General features: G+C 56.5%; 5 protein-coding genes across 5 annotated transcripts; 2 read left to right on the top strand and 3 right to left on the bottom strand.

Annotated features, from left to right (window-relative positions):
* Positions 1-274: 274 nt before the first annotated feature.
* On the bottom strand, positions 275-4860 carry EV422DRAFT_520600 (adaptin N terminal region-domain-containing protein). The gene is made up of 15 exons (XM_053069699.1): positions 4622-4860; positions 3597-4536; positions 3393-3522; positions 3171-3319; positions 2958-3094; positions 2801-2868; positions 2545-2719; positions 2145-2464; positions 1947-2060; positions 1773-1860; positions 1623-1685; positions 1385-1530; positions 1161-1304; positions 1002-1063; positions 275-903 (listed from the first exon to the last, which is right to left on the bottom strand). The coding sequence occupies exons 1-15, from the start codon at positions 4659-4661 to the stop codon at positions 540-542; spliced, it is 2940 nt and encodes a 979-aa protein (XP_052928467.1). The 5' UTR covers positions 4662-4860; the 3' UTR covers positions 275-539.
* Positions 4861-4946: 86 nt separating this feature from the next.
* Positions 4947-7281, bottom strand: EV422DRAFT_520597 (uncharacterized protein). Its single transcript, XM_053069698.1, has 3 exons — positions 6834-7281; positions 6364-6466; positions 4947-6300 (listed from the first exon to the last, which is right to left on the bottom strand). The coding sequence occupies exons 1-3, from the start codon at positions 6942-6944 to the stop codon at positions 5132-5134; spliced, it is 1383 nt and encodes a 460-aa protein (XP_052928466.1). The 5' UTR covers positions 6945-7281; the 3' UTR covers positions 4947-5131.
* Positions 7282-7495: 214 nt separating this feature from the next.
* On the top strand, positions 7496-11498 carry EV422DRAFT_520596 (uncharacterized protein). Its single transcript, XM_053069697.1, has 3 exons — positions 7496-7598; positions 7666-9293; positions 9368-11498. The coding sequence occupies exons 2-3, from the start codon at positions 7758-7760 to the stop codon at positions 11345-11347; spliced, it is 3516 nt and encodes a 1171-aa protein (XP_052928465.1). The 5' UTR covers positions 7496-7598; positions 7666-7757; the 3' UTR covers positions 11348-11498.
* On the bottom strand, positions 11484-12424 carry EV422DRAFT_520595 (transcription initiation factor TFIID 23-30kDa subunit-domain-containing protein). Its single transcript, XM_053069696.1, has 2 exons — positions 12046-12424; positions 11484-11966 (listed from the first exon to the last, which is right to left on the bottom strand). The coding sequence occupies exons 1-2, from the start codon at positions 12391-12393 to the stop codon at positions 11691-11693; spliced, it is 624 nt and encodes a 207-aa protein (XP_052928464.1). The 5' UTR covers positions 12394-12424; the 3' UTR covers positions 11484-11690.
* A 267-nt stretch (positions 12425-12691) lies between these two features.
* EV422DRAFT_565266 (uncharacterized protein) lies at positions 12692-14588 on the top strand (the record flags this gene model as incomplete). The annotated part of the gene is made up of 5 exons (XM_053072289.1): positions 12692-12816; positions 12889-12932; positions 13017-13390; positions 13715-14041; positions 14172-14588. The coding sequence occupies 5 exons, from the start codon at positions 12692-12694 to the stop codon at positions 14586-14588; spliced, it is 1287 nt and encodes a 428-aa protein (XP_052928463.1).
* Between the last annotated feature and the right edge of the window lie 585 nt (positions 14589-15173).

The following is a 15173-nucleotide window of genomic DNA, read 5'->3' as shown; positions in this document are numbered from 1 at the left end:
AGAAGCATCATGCATGTGGCTTTCCCACAGAACGGCGGGAGAAGACCTCACAGGAGAAGGTTGTAAAGATGTGGCGGGTTGGCTCGAGAGAAGGGAAGCTTCTTGTTCAAGCCCCGTCTCTCGGAGGCACGGAGGGCGGCGGGGCGAGGGGACGAGAGCAAGGGCAGACGCGCGGGAGTACCGGGCTACGGGTAAGCAGGTCTTTGCGCGTTAGGTCATTCGCGTGATGGGACGACATGCACGCGCCAACCTTGTCAGACAAGCCGAACGTTTTACTCAGTCTACTAGGATATCCATACGAGTCGACGACACACCCCGGGGCAGAGCAGGGGGCGGCTGTTAAAAGCACTGTGAAACTCCCGCTTTTTATGTTGCCATTCCCCACATCCCCAATAGCAGAACATCACCCAACAACCTCAGGGTCGTGGGAGCACATGCCAAAGCAAACAAGAATGGCAATTCCCAAATCAAGCAGATAATCCCTATTCACAGCGGTAATACATAAGAAAAAACCCCCAGCAAAGCCCGCAATGCTTTCTTCACGCATAAGCCGGACTCTGCCCCACAACCGCCACCCTCGCATTCTTCTGGCTCAACGTGATCTTATCCCCAAGACTCAGGGCAATCCCCTGCGTCTTGCTTCTGATCCTGATGTGTCCCGTGATCGTCGTCGCAGCACTGCCTGCGGTCGTCGTCTCATCCCCACGTGATGATGATGCAGCAGCAGCAGCGGGAGATGCGATTTGTTCAAGGCAGATGTTGGCGAGCGCGTCCTCGCCGAATATGGAGCGCGCGTACAGGTTGGCGGCGAGGAAGCCGCATTCGCCTGAGAGCGCGTTTTCCGGGGTGAGGCAGTTCATGTTGGTGGATTTGAGGATGTGGGTTAGGTAGGCGCGGATGTCGCTGTGGGAACGAAGACGGAGGGAGGGAGGGAGCGGTTGAATTAGTTTGGAAATTCAGGGATGCCAGGCGGGGTGCGGTACCGGATTTATGGGCCTTACGTGATGTTGGTGTTGACATTGACTTTGTTCTCCCATTCGAATTCGCTCCACATCATCCGGAACTGCCAAAAAAAATCGCACAAACGATGTCAGCCTCCCTCACACACTCACCCTCTTCCCGCTCACATCCCCACCGCCACCAAAACTCATCTTCCTCACCTGAGTTTCAGTACATGTAGCGGGCTTGATATAATCCATGATATCAATATGTATATCGTTCAAAATCACGCAGTTCATGTCCGTCGCCGACGGGCCATCGTACACAATGTTGCCGAATATCACGCCAGTTTCCGTTGACGAGACCTATTGTGCATAGCCCACGAAGTCAATCATGATGATGGTTGTGATGAAAAGTGTGGGGGGGCATATGGCTTTTAGCGTACCTTGATGTTAGCTTTAATCCCATGGAACCCGTGCGGGCTCATGGTATGTGGGGCGGGCCGCTCGACGAGCTTGAGGTCGCCGAGGGTGCAGAACTCGACGGTGAGGTTTTGGAGAGTTTCGCTGGTTTGGTTTACGATGAGGATGTCTGGGGCGGAAGAGGGGTTATGAAGATTAGGAACGGGCATTCGAAACGTATGTTCTTCCCCATGATCAGCATAATATGAGTTGACTTCATACCTAGCAGGATGTCATATTGATGCACGGTAACGTATGCCTCCGCGTAGACCGGGTCCGAAAATCCTGAAAGGAACGACAGAAGGTAGCATGAGCACTTCCACGCTTAGCAAGTCCCGTAGTTTCACAAATCTTCACAATCTCGGGGCATACCAGTCAACTGAATCACGCGACTCAACTTCGACGCCAAATCGTCCGCGCGCTCGCCGACACCGGTTGCTCGTGTGATGTCAAGATCGTACTAAAAACACCATATGACGAAAATCAGACCCCAAACTCTCCCAACTCATAATCACAAGTATGACGAAAAGTTCCGCGTGGCGTTACCTCGTCGGTCCCATCCTGCGCATTCCGCTTCGACTTCAGCTGCCGGAATATGATCGCGTCGTCAGCCTGCACCTTGACCTCCTTCTTCTGCGTCGCCTTCTTCTTCTTCGTGTACTAACCGGAATGCAAAAGTAAAATCAGCCCGACAGAATTCAGTAGCCAAACGGCCCAAAACACGATCCAGGACGTATCCCCCACCTCCTGCGACGCAACAAGCTTCGTAAACGCCTTCCTACAATCCCTCAAAAACACCTCTCTCAGCACATCGTCCTGCGGCACAGCCGACAGGGTCCTCAAACACGTCAAAATCCGCTCCCGCGAGTCCTCGTCGATGGGCTGGGTGGGGAACTCGGACTGCCCGACGCGGATGATGCTGGTCATGATCAGCATGACTTCGGAGCGGAGGGCGTTGCCGCGGGCGGTGTCGGCGGTGTTGAGGTCGGCGTAGCGGAGCATGAGCTTTGTGAGGGCGGTGGAGAGGACGGCGCCGAGGAAGTAGTCGCCGTTGAGGATGAGGGCTGTGAAGGGGCGAATGTGGTGAGTTATTCACTCCACACGCACGCACTCGCGACCAATGCGATGCAACTCGGAGACATACCGCGAAGAGGGGGCTTATGCGCCGCCTTAACAGCCTCCAAGTTCGACGTCAACGCGCTCTCGGTCGCATACGTCCCATCGGCAAGCACGCGGCGAGCGGGTGTAGGCGCGGTCTTTACCGTCGGACTGTCAGCGGGAGCGGCAGGCTCGCCTCCTTGTGCTTCGTCCAATAGGCGCTGTGAAGGGGTTATCATTCGTTAGATCCGATGTAGAGAGCCTTAGCCATCCCAACCTAACACGCCAAACGCAAACCATACCTGTTCTGACGCAAGGATGGGTATCTCGCCCAACGCCTTCCGGATCTGGGTCATCGTATGCTCAATAGCTAAAAGGAAAAGCAGCAATCAGTCACTGTCCTCCACCTGAATTCCCTCATTCCAACCCAACCATCTCAAAGGCAAAAGCCAACCGTACCATCCGTATCCAACGCATACTCCCCAATAATCCACAACGCGCCCCTAAACACGCGCCCGCTCTTCATATCCATAAACGTGTCCAACAGCTTCCCCACAATGCTGGAACGCAGGTGTGGGAACTTTTCCATCACCTCTCTACAGCGATTTCCCAAAATATCAGCATATATGTCCTCCGCATGACGAGATCATGAGTTGCAAAGAAGGTTCTTACCGAACGAACGCCATAACATCCACAGCAGCAGCGTTATGCGACTCCCCGACGAACTCCATGAGGACGTGGACGACATCCGCGGCGACTTCGGAGAACTTGATGGCGCAGGAGTGGATGGCGCTGATGAGGAGCTGCCTGTATTCGTTCGTCTGCGAGGCGTGTTGATTTCGTAAGTCCGGGGGTACCCCAATCAGGGTTGATGTGGCACGAGTCGGGGCCTACCTTTTCGTACTCCTCGTCATGTGTCTTGACAAGCTCCTGTTTTAGCAGACCGACGACTTCCGAGACGTTACGGTTGGAAACCATTTCCAGCGCGATGTCGACGCACTTTCTCCTTACGGCGATATCCGGGCTGAACATAGTGTTGTTCATCACAACCATTCCTTCACGGAAGTTCCCCCGTATGATGCGAAACAAGGACGCTACCTCTTCAAGATCCGCAAAATATCCATCGCCAAATCCTCCAATATCCTGCCATGGTTCTCCCTCAGCTCATTCAGCCGCTCCAACACAATCAGCTTGACGTTGTTATCCGACTCCTTCAGAGCCAGTTCGACATAGCATGCCGCCGCGGCGCGCACCGCCGATGTGTGGGATGTCAACGCAATGAGGGTGTTGGCCGCCTCATATTTGACCGAGTGGGCCGACGATTGCAGCAGCTGGAAGATGCTCTGGATGTATTTCGCCTTATCCGCCGTCGCGCTCCTGTAGTCTTTCCTGATCAGCTCGATGACCGACAATTGCAGCAGCTCGTCGAACGCCGGGATCTGGTTGAACACGGAGTTGAGGTACTGCACCGCGAGTTGCTGGTTGGTGTTCAGCAGCATCATGAACGCGTTGCGTTTACAGTTCTGGTCCGTTTCCGAGGCGAGGTAAGTGTGGATCAGCTCGGGTGCGTCCGGGATCAGGTACTCAAAGTGTTTCGAGATGGTGAAGATGGCCAGCACGGCGTTCTTGCGCACGTACGCATGGCGGTGTTCCAGGCACGTCCTCACTGCCGGGATCAGCGGTTCAAGCAATTCGGCCTCCCGCAATTTACACAGGAACCGTAACGTGCTGCCCCGGATGAACTCATTCGGATGCAAAAGGTCGTTCCGCAGGTTATTGCACACGAGCACCATCTCCTGCTTCAACTTCCCCGCCGCGTCGGTTTTGGGGCAGATTTCCCAGTAGATGAGCAGCAGTTTCTTGAGCTGCTTGTTCTTTGAGGGCACGACGAAACGGATGATGTGCATGAGGAGTTGGGGGAGCGGGTCGCCGTTGAGCATTATGAGGAGGATCTTCTTCATGGTTTCGATCTTGTGGTCCTCTTTTTGGGTTTCGAGTTGCTTGCGCAGCTCTTGTACGGTGGGTTGCTCCTTATCGTCTGTAGCGAAGTCAGAGGTTAGTCAAAGACAGCCAAAGCTCCTGTATTCGAGAGGGCGGGTTATCGTCCGAATGTTGCCACGTACCATCCTGCTGGATGAGCGTGTAGGAGTTGACGTCGGCCATCTTCGCTTTGAGGTCCTAGAGGCGGCAAGTCGAAAAGGTTCTTAAGGAGTCCGACGTAAGGCGGCTATGGCGGGGCGGACGAAGACGAGGCCGCTGTCCCTGCTGATGCTGAGAACGGTAGCGAGCGCTGATGAACTGGCGTCTGCCGTACCGTGGGATGGCAAAATTGCGGCCTTCGCGTGCGGTTATGGGAGTGCTGCCCATTCCATCCCAGATCAAGAGGGACGCCGGAGGGACGCCGCACATACGGGCGGGACGTGGACATCGAACATGTCACGTGCGAGCATCTAGTTTAATTGCCGTTTGCCAACCCAAACAAGAGAAGCTCCTCCGCAAACCCAAATATATGCAATATATACACTTCCGGAGTGGGAAGAAGAAAGCGGGAAAGGCACAAGATTATGTGTGTATGCGAGGCCGCCTTATATGTATGTGGAATGCAACGCTTTGAGGACACGTTCCCTTTCAACCTACCGCGACGACGACGACGACGGTGCATCGGTCGCATTATACGTAATCCTCCGATTCGTCAAGCTAATCTGCCCGTCCCCCTCCTTCTCAAACTGCGCCTCAAAGTCCATCTTGATACACCCCACGACACACGGCCCACAGCAGCAACAACAGCAAAACACAAAACTGGCGATAATAAACACCGGGATGAGAATCACCGCCGTCGATGGGGAGGGTACGCCGCCGTTTTGGAGTCGCTTGACTAGCAGGCCGGTGAAGAGATAGAGGAAGAGGGCAATGAGGGAGGCGAGCACGATGCGGAACGTGACGATGGTGGCGAGTTCAGGGATCTGGGAGCGGCCGGCTCTGCGTGCCGCGCGTTTGATCACGACCACGCCGAGGGTGATCGACAACGCTTCCACGACGATCCAGAGCCACGTGGGGAGGAACAGCAACCCCCACGATGCGTCGGTTGTCCCGTTGAATTTAGGGATCAGGACAGCGAGTTGGATGATCCGCAGCGTCCAGCCTCTGAACTCGTCAAAGACCAGCACGGCTTTTTCTTCCGTGGAGTATTTTCTATTTGCGATCTCGCCCGTCTCGGCGTCCGGGTCCATCATATGGTCCGAGGCACCTTCGCGGATCTGGCGGTTGACGTACGCGATGTGGTCGATGAAAGAGACGGCTTCGAGGATGAACCATGGCGCGAATACGATGCCCCAGTTCCAGTCCACTGTGTCGTCCAGCCGGACGATGATGAAGATTTGTAACAGCAGGAACAGCAGCCATTTGACAAACGCACTGCCGGACGCTTTCATTCGTTTCCGCTTTTCTCTCCGATCTCGCTCCTGGAACGTCTCCCCCTCGTTCATCTCGGCGTGATGTACCGCCGCGTCAGGTTCCGCTGATGCGCGGAGACGCCATAACACCAACAGAAGACACGCGTCGAGGATGAACAGGGGTATTGAGACCACGCTCCATTTCCATGACACTCTGCCGTCGGCCCGAACGGAGATGAGGGCGGGGAAGATGATGAGGAGTGCGGCGAGGAGGGAGCCAAGGATAAAGAAGGTGTTGACTGCGAGGAGGAATTCGGGGTCGACGAAGGGGAAGACGTTGCCCATGGAGTCCATCATGGCGACGCCACGTTCGCCGTATTTGTCGAATACCTGGCGCTTTTTAGGGTCGCCTAAGGGAGGGTAAAGCCTTAGCATAGGTCAAAATGGAATTGTTTCTGTTCGTTCACACTCACTGAGCACATCGTAGGCCTTCTGCACCAGTTGGAACCGGTCAACGTTCTCGGGCGTATTGCCCACCTTATCGGGATGGCATTTCAACGCTTTGCGCCGGTATGCCTATTTGGGTGACAGAGAGTAGGGAATGAGTGTGCGGTCACAAAAGCGATACGGATGTCCGGGCAGCGGTACGCTATAGGCTCGACCTCTCTTCACTCCTCAAGCATCCGCGGTTCCTCGCTGGCGCTCGCCGCAGTTGAGCTCGCCGGTGCTCAGGCAGCTGCTCGTCCTCGTGCCGCAGGACTTGCGAAAACCTCGAGCATCCCTGCATCTTACGGTGCAAAGTATACGCTGAAGTTCGAGCAACTCATGGCTCTTAAAAAAAACCAAATGCTGGCTATCCATGTACTCCACAAAACAGCGCCCATTCCGTCCCAAACCCCTCCACTCCGCATTCCCCTCTCCGCCCCTATATCCCTCAACTCACCCTCCGAATAGTATCCTCGTCCGCAGTCCTATCCACCTCGAGCACGGCATAGAGGTCTCTGTTGGGTAAGGAAGAGACGTCTGGGAATGCTGAGGATTGGTGGTCGGCCATGTTTTGAGAGTGTGTGTGGTGTGGGGGGTCTGGGTGGTGTGGAAGAGGGGTTGAGACCGACTGGAGGGCGCTCTCTTCCTGTTCTTTCTACGTACAGTACCTGGGAGAGAGTTTGTTTGTGAGAGTGGTGGGGGCGGTCAATGTTCTCCGTCGCAGTCAGACAGTCGCCGGACTGGAGAGGGGGTTGGTTGGTTGGACAGCGGCAAGACGCAGACAGACGGACACGAACCACGAATGCCAAAACCGCCGAGCCAAGCCCCTGCCTGCACGCGCACAAGATCGTGGAGAGCGAGAGAGAGAGGCCCCCGCAGCAAGAAGATCGGCGCCCATGCTAACCCTACCCCTAACCCCCGCCCGCATTGGCTAAGCCTTTCCACGCGGTGGTTAAATAGGAAGTTACCAGGGGATATACAGTAAGCCTAGCGATGTTTGAGCAAGCTCCTGTGGATGCGAGCCCCTCTGTTTCTAAATGGGCTCTGAGTTTAAACCTGCCAAACGCATGACGCAAGACGCTAATCACTTGAATCAGGCACCGAGCGGAAATCCCCGCGCGCCGATCTCGGCTCTTTTTCATCATTTTCCTACGCCCCACTTCGCACCAAGGCTGCAGGCGTGGGAAAATCCACTCGGGAAAAGTGCTATCACGGACTGGAGGTGAGGACTCTCTCTCAAGCCAATACAGGGCACTCATAACACTAGCTTATACTTACTCGCTGTACAGGCAGAAGCTACGGTCACTTCCCAGGAAAGAAGACGGAACGGGAGGATATCTTCCCCAACTACAAAACTTCAGGTGGATTTGAGGCTGGAGACATGTCGACGTTCACTCCGCTGGCCGGGGAGGCTGCAAGTGCTGCTGCAATTGAGGAGGAGTTAAAAGACCTGCCTCCACGTCCTCCTCATTTTGCGATTCCCACCCGTACGAGGAGTTTGCGATCTGTCCAATCACTCCGCAATGTGCATAGCGAGGAGAGGCTCCAGAAATTGGGAGGGGTCGGTAGTTCAGAGGATACCCTTGTGGAAGTCGCACAACACTCGTCACCAACCTCCTCTTCCTCCGAAGACGAGGACGACGATGTACCGCTGGGGCAGCTCATTCCCCAAACCGCCGAATTAGGAGTATCACAACCAGCACCCTTACTGGAAGAAGCCGATTTAGACACCCGATCGCACTACTCGGACGACAACCCCAGCGACTCAGTCTCCCTCCCCACAGACACCTCTACAATAAGCGCCCCACCGTCCGATATAGTCGAAGATTTACCCAACGAGGACAATTCCCCACGAGACTCCCTCGAATCCGTCGAATCGGGAGAGTCCCGTGCAACGCTGAACAAGGGAATGAGCAAGAGCGTCGAGAAGCTGACGTTTGATATCCGCAATGCGTTCAGGAATGGGTTGGAGCAGGCAGCGGAAGATAACCCCGACGTTGTGAATGAGGAGGAGTCGCCGGCGACCGTGGCGAAGGTTGCGCAACCGATTGTTGTTCATACGGTTCTCGCAGGCGTGACGCACGAGCATAGTCCAGAGGGTCATTTTGAGGCGGTTCCTGCTGGAGAGGCGAATGAGGAGTTCCTACAGGTTACACCAGACATCTCGATTGAGCATTCGGAGCTTTACAGTGAAGGTAGCACACCGCCTATACCTGTTCATGAGATTGTAACTCCGGTTTTAGAGGCCCCGACCCCTGCGGCCATGCCTCTAGGAGTCAGCTCCGAGAACGCTGGGGATGCTTCCGCACAGAACATTCAGGAGACAACCGAGGAACCTGTCCTTGTAGCTGCAGACATCGATCTCGAGGCCACTCCCAACGCCGCCAGAAGTGATTCTCTCCCAGTCACGAAGCCGGTACAAGCAGCTCCAGTTTCAGTATCCAGGGGGATTGCTTCCCCACCCCAGCGATCGGTACCACAACGCACACCCCCAACTACAATCCCGAAGGCGACCTCACCAACGGGGCTCATTTCGCCCACTCAAACCCGACCGCCAACCTCCTCAACCCCTCAGTCCACCCCTCGCGCAGCCACCACCACCGAGCCAAAAACTCTGAAGAATAGCATATCCCGCAACTTCTTCGCTTCCACCCCTCGCGCACCCGCCACCACCGAGCCAAAGACCCTGAAAAAGAAGCGCAGCTTTTTTGCGTCATGTTTACCATCGTGGTTGACTAAGAAGGACACGAAGAGTAAGACGACGTTGCCGACTGTTTTGGAGAGTCAGCGTGCGGTGCCGTTGGAGGGGGGAAAGGGGAAGGGGAAGGCTGTAGATGGTGATGAGCGGGAGGGGTTGGTTGGGACGAGTAGTGGTGCTTCTGGACCGTCGAGGGTGCCTATGATCAATATCGGCACGGTATGTTGAATCTCACAACCTTCCAACCCCAATTTGCATGTCTCTTTCGACTCACATCCGTCACTTCTTCTCAGGGCAAACCACGAGTAAGCGTCTCCGGCATGGCCACCCCCTCGCACATCCTCCGGACCCACGCCTCCGTCGACAGTCTCGCCCAAAGCGTCCGTCTCCGATCACAGCCATCCATTGACAGTTTTGCCAACAGCGATTCGTCACCGACTACTACCGAGAAGAAGAGCATATTTAGGCATCAGAGGGGTTTTTCGAGGGATGAACGGAGGGTTGGAGAGGAGGATGCGAGTGAGAGGAAAGAAGGGAAGGAAGATAGTGGACCTGGTGATGTTGTCGTGCCGTCTAAAAATGTCGATCCTGCTTCGGGAGGAGCTTCCAATATCCCGGAGGCATCAGTCAACATCGAAGAACTCGCCCGCTCCATCCCCCTCCCCGAAGACCATATCGTCTCCTCCAGCGCCGAAACTCTCGTCGCAACCGACGGCGCCGTCCTCGACACACTCAAAACCCGCGCGGTCGATGACGACGCTGCGTCCATGTACTCTGACGCCTCCTCTGAAGCGCTGACGCTGGCGTCGCTTGACAGTGAAGCGGATGTGGAGGAGCAGTCGGTGCAGAAGGCTGTTGTTGAAGAGGACAGGGTTGAGATTCCGTCGGCGCCGGCGCGGACCGAGACCCCGCTTTCGTTTAATGGGCTGCGGGATGTGCAGATTCCCGTCGCTGTCGCTGCGCCGGCCTCCAACTACACCATGGATGAGGACACTGTCTCGGTCAACGCGGTGGGCACCAGCCGATTCGCCGATCAACCGGCTGCGCCAGCACTGAAGCTGAGCACGAAGCGGAGCGGGATGGTCTTTATCAACCCCGATGACGACGAGTCTACACCCTTATCGGCGCTCACGTCCCGCGGTACACCGGAACCGCTCACGGCGTCGTCCCCGCGCGCCCCGCTCGCTTCTGCCCCGGCTTCCACTGCGTCTAGTCTTCCCACACTGGTAACTCCCACAGCCGCGGACCGCTACGACGTGCAATCAACTACGCAGTCGGCTCAACGCTCTCCAGACGGCAGCATCCGTAACGAATCCGCAGCACCCTCCCTCACCGTCCCTGTCTCCTTCGACAGCCTTTACCACGACCTTGTGATCTCCAACATGGATTTCGCAGAGTTCGCGGACCGCATCTCCTCTAAAACCAGTTTAGCGACCCACACCTCTTCCTCCGGCTCCACAAGCACGCTCGACCGCAGTTTATCGATGTCCGGCATGTCCCAGGCCCGGATCGCCCCACAACACAATACATTGTCCGTCCGCCCCTCCATGCCCTCCCTTCGTCTCCTCAACTCTTCCACCACCCCGCAACATGCGACGAAAGTCTACGCGCTGCCCAACGCCTCATCATCTAGCACGTCCTCGGGAACCACACCGTCCTCGACAGCCTCATCATCCCTGAACCGCCCGACCAACACGGTGAATAAATTCATAGCACGCCCAGCGCATATCCTCACCCCGCCGCATACACCCCCCGCCTCACCCGCGCGAAACGGACAGAAAACAGAGGCGGAGAGTATCAGCGACACCGTATCAGCAACCGACCACTGGCGCCGCAACATCGCCCGCGCACTCGAATCCACCGCCACGTTAAGACATGCAAGTAGTCGGTCGACTTTAGCGAGTCACGCGAGGAGGTCGCCCGAACCTGTCTATTCTCCCCCAGCGACGACCGTGACACCTGCCGCGTATGAGAGGGGCTACACATCCCCACCCTACGCAGTTCCCACCAAACGCCCAAACAGACCCGCCCCGCCACCGCCCAACACCGCTCCATATATCCCCACATCTCCGACATCCCCCACATCCTCAACCACGGCACAAAACCCACCCTTCCGCCGACCCACCCCCACCCGCGCACGTACACAGGATAGGAAGAACGCGTACTCGTTACATGAAGATTTCGTGAATGCGATTGAGGGGAGTTTGATGGGGGATGGGGAGGAAGGGTTGGCGGACGTTGTTAGTTTTGCGTTGGCTATGTCCGATCAATGATTTATTTCCCTTTTTGTTTCGTCTCACACGCGGCGTAATATCGCTTACATTTACATTTTAGTAGCCCTCATAGACATTTTTAGATAATACTTCTCTCACTCTCTCACACGCACACACATATGAATCATAGTTCATGCCCCCCCCCCCCCCCACCACTCTCACTTTGTTTCACTGGCCTCGTAGATGGTGTAAAATGCTCAAATAGTCCATTCTGTTTGTTTTGTTTGATGTGAAAGGCTTCATGGAGGATCGTTACGATGTGTGAGAACATGTTTGGCTTTTGGCTGGGTCCGCAGTTAGTCAGGCCCACGCACTCGCTCAGTTTTGCGTCGTCACAGTCCATCTACAAATAATACTCCGGTTTCCTGATATTCACCCCATGATCCGCCAACGCCGCCGACAAATCATCGACGGTCAGCACCGTCCTCTTATCCTTCACGACGCTCCTCCGGTCCTTTGGCAGGGGCTGCTGGGATCGGATGCGCGAGTACTGCAGGGCGTCGACGGCGATGTCTGATACGAACTTTTGCGCGGCGAGGGCAAGGAGTCGCTTGACGCGGGCATCTGGGCATTCGAAGCCGGAGCGCGTTGTGTAGTAGTCGGTGACGGAGTCGGGCAGCTGTTTATGGGGGCGTTTGATTAAGGGGGGTTCTGCGAGAGGAGAACAGATGGCCTTGGGGAAGCGGGGAACCACGCACGATAGGCTTGTACTCATCCATCATGGTTAACAACTCGGCCAAACTCCGGTCCTTCCGCAGCGTCTCCTTGTCCTGCCTGCCCAACATCGCGTCCGCGCCAGTCTCATCCGACGAGGACGAGCTCGACTCTGACGACGCTTCTTCCTCTTTCTCCTTTACTGCTGGTTCGGCTTCGTTGGACCGCTGTGGATGGGTGACTGGTGCGGCGTCGGTGACTGTGGACTGATGGGGGGTTGGGGGGTTGCTGGAGGATGCGGGTGCGGGGGCGTCGTCGATTTCCATGGCGTTGGTCAGAGTGCAGGGATCTGAGGGCGTTGGTACCGGTGCGTTAATGTGTGTGCTGCTCATTGGTTGTAGGATGGGGTTTTTGGGGATGGGGAATTTTGTGAGGAATAATGCCGAATGGCTCCCGCTTTCTTTCTTCCTTTTTCTAGAGTTTGTTAGGATCTCGTTTACGACGAGGATGCTGGCGGGTTCGGCAAATGGGGCGGGACCTGGACGTGGGAGAAGTGAAGGCGGCGTAGAATCTGAGGGCTCGGCGCTCACAACCACATACTCGTGCCAACTTCCACGGTCTCGCCTGCATCATCCTCGCCCGCAGTCTCCGCAGTCGCGCCCCGAAAGGACCGGATCGAGTAGGATCAACATGCTTTCCCAATCGCCGCAAGACAAGCCCGCCGACATGAGCTCCTCACTCGCCGCTGCAAAGTACTGCCGCACACGCGCCCCCTACAAGCTCATTGGCGTCGAGATGAGCTTCTTCACCGCAAAGTACAGTAGGTCTGCATTCACTTGCAGCGCAAAAGTCCGTGCTGACGCGCTTTTCCCACTCATCTCGTCCAGAGCGAAGGCATATATGCGCTGGAAACAGATCCCGTTCGAGCCCAGTAGGCCCTCTCCCTCTGCCGGTTGTATTTGGAATGCAGTCCGCTAACGGGGATCCCGTATGCGTCACTTCACATCCCCGGCAGTCGTCGCGAGCGCAGATGTCTACAGAGACGTCATCGTCCCCCTAACAGGCGTCTCCTACATCCCCATCGTGCTCCTTCCCGACGAAGAGGCCAAGCAGCACGGCTCGCCAGCCATCCAGGACACCAAGGACATCATCGACTACTTTGAGGCGCGGTACCCGAGCAACCCTGTCCTGCCACCGTCGCCGCTCGCGCGCTTCGCCGCTATGCTGGTTGAACTCGTTGCGGATGAGTGGCTTATTTTGATTGCTATGCAGTGGAGGTGGGGCGCGCCGCATTTCGCTGCTCAGGAGAAATGGGTTTGGACGCAGTTTGGGAGTGGGATGTTTGCAGAACCGGGTACGGAGGATGCGGCGATTGATGTAGGAAAGAAAGTGAGTTCATGCTTGAGCGACAGCGATCGCGACGGCGTCGGTTTGCGGTTAGAGCCGAGCGTTAGTGAGGCGCCTTTGGTTTGCGATGGAAACCCGAGCATTAGCCAGCGCGACCATCGCAAGCGCCTTCGCGAGCGAAGCGAGTTCCCCGCCGCAGGCCCAATCCCTTTGAACGGCAGGGGACTGTCGTCTTTCTTTGTTCCCTGTGAGCGACAGAGAACGGGTTGTTTTCCATAACACATTCGGCTGCCCTCGGCGGCTCCGCGGAGTCCCGGCTTTTGGGGCTCCTTGACAATCGCCTTCTCACCCTCCCTTTCTCTTCAGTCCGGTAAGCATTTCCAGCGCATGCTCCCCTCTCTCGGGATCACGGCCGCCAGCGGGTACATCCTAGATCAGCAGTACCACCATCTGCTGCGTCAGCTCTCGCAGCACTTTGAGAAGCACGCCTACCTGCTCGGGAGCGCGCCGTGCCTCGCCGATTTCGCATTGTACGGACCATTGTATGCGCACCTGGCCCGGGACCCTGTCCCTGGCACGGTGATGCGCCAGACGGCACCGCTGGTGTTTGAGTGGGTCGAACGGATGGGCGGGGTCAGTGACTGGTCAGGGCTGCGTGGGTGCGAACGTGCGGGGGCGGCTTTGGGCGACGAGGTAAGGAGAGGCGAATAAGGCCCCCTTTGTCCCCTCTCGACTTTCCACGTTCCTGCGTTGGCGCAGACCCTCTTTCGAAGGAGTGTATTCTCACAATCTATCATCTCGCTCCAACCCCCGGGCTTATTAGCCCCTTCCCGACACCCTATCCCTCTGGCTCCGTCCCCTCCTACAAGATCTCCTCCCCGTCCTACTTTCCACGGCCACCGCCACCGAAACCTTCCTCTCCAAACGCCCAAACCCAGCCGCCCCACTGCCGAGATCCATAGGCACGCACCGCGCCGTCCTCCATGCGCCTCCAGGAGACATCGTCGAAATCGACCGCGCAGTCATGCCGTCCCCGCTGTGGATGGTCGAGCGAATAGCGCAGCGGGTGTACCGGGACGACGCGGTGGGGGCGTGCGATGCGTGGTTGGCGGAGGCGTTCGGAGAGAATACCAAGGACATGTGGGGGGAGGTTGTGCGTGGGGCGGGAAGGGTGGGATTGGTCAGGAGGCGGAATGTGTTGTTTCAGGAACGGCAGTCAGAACATGCGGCGAAACTCTAGCCGTACGCGGGTGCTGGAGCTTCTGCCCCCTGCGTTGAACCCGCTTTTCGACGAGACTCCGCCGAGGAGGTTCGGTGCGTCTGATTCTGTCAAAGTGGAAGGTGGTGTCTCCGACAAGGACAAACCTGAATATGCCCCGACAGCGTTTCTGATCAGGGTGCGGGCCGCCAGCTGCTCAACGCAGCTAGACAATGCCGTTTGGAGTCTGAGATATCTACCTTGCTATGCAGGGGCTGGCTATGCTGTCGGCGAGAACCTTTATGGACACCCCGGTGACGAGTCGAAGCTGTGGGGTCTGATAGAAAGTGAGAAGGCGAGGGAAGTTCATGTATACCTGTAATATATGAAAAGAGCTTGTTAGGTCCCAAGTTCAACTTCAAACTTCCAGCTCAAGCGTAACCCAAGTGACAAATGCGCTCTGGCCCAGAATGCCCGTCTATTCCGGGCCATGTGGAGGTAGGAAAGGGGGTTATGTTCCGGGGCCGGTGTGTGGTAATGGGAGAAGGTAGGAGAAGAGTTCGCCATTGCCAATATGGCGGACTTTCCCATGCAAAATCAAGCTGGAACTTGGGGCCTTCCGGCAGC

This window comes from Fimicolochytrium jonesii (assembly GCF_025526975.1).
Source record: "Fimicolochytrium jonesii strain JEL569 chromosome Unknown EV422scaffold_4, whole genome shotgun sequence".
Classification (NCBI taxonomy): Eukaryota; Fungi; Chytridiomycota; class Chytridiomycetes; order Spizellomycetales; family Powellomycetaceae; genus Fimicolochytrium; species Fimicolochytrium jonesii.
Note: the sequence above shows the minus strand (reverse complement) of the source record. Positions and strands in the feature narration are given on the sequence as shown.

Excerpts from the sequence above, each read along its gene's own strand:
- EV422DRAFT_520600 (XM_053069699.1), bottom strand. The coding sequence starts at position 4,661 with ATGGCCGACGTCAACTCCTACACGCTCATCCAGCAGGATG. Across the intron at positions 1,686-1,772 it reads TCGCGTGATTCAGTTGACTG|GATTTTCGGACCCGGTCTAC; the intron begins GTATGCCCCGAG and ends CGTTCCTTTCAG. Across the intron at positions 1,064-1,160 it reads CTACATGTACTGAAACTCAG|TTCCGGATGATGTGGAGCGA; the intron begins GTGAGGAAGATG and ends TTTTTTTGGCAG.
- EV422DRAFT_520597 (XM_053069698.1), bottom strand. The coding sequence starts at position 6,944 with ATGGCCGACCACCAATCCTCAGCATTCCCAGACGTCTCTTCCTTACCC. Across the intron at positions 6,467-6,833 it reads ACGAGGATACTATTCGGAGG|GCATACCGGCGCAAAGCGTT; the intron begins GTGAGTTGAGGG and ends TCACCCAAATAG. Across the intron at positions 6,301-6,363 it reads GAAGGCCTACGATGTGCTCA|GCGACCCTAAAAAGCGCCAG; the intron begins GTGAGTGTGAAC and ends ACCCTCCCTTAG.
- EV422DRAFT_520596 (XM_053069697.1), top strand. The coding sequence starts at position 7,758 with ATGTCGACGTTCACTCCGCTGGCCGGGGAGGCTGCAAGTGCTGCTGCA. Across the intron at positions 9,294-9,367 it reads CTATGATCAATATCGGCACG|GGCAAACCACGAGTAAGCGT; the intron begins GTATGTTGAATC and ends ACTTCTTCTCAG.
- EV422DRAFT_520595 (XM_053069696.1), bottom strand. The coding sequence starts at position 12,393 with ATGAGCAGCACACACATTAACGCACCGGTACCAACGCCCTCAGATCCC. Across the intron at positions 11,967-12,045 it reads TGGATGAGTACAAGCCTATC|CTGCCCGACTCCGTCACCGA; the intron begins GTGCGTGGTTCC and ends CCCCATAAACAG.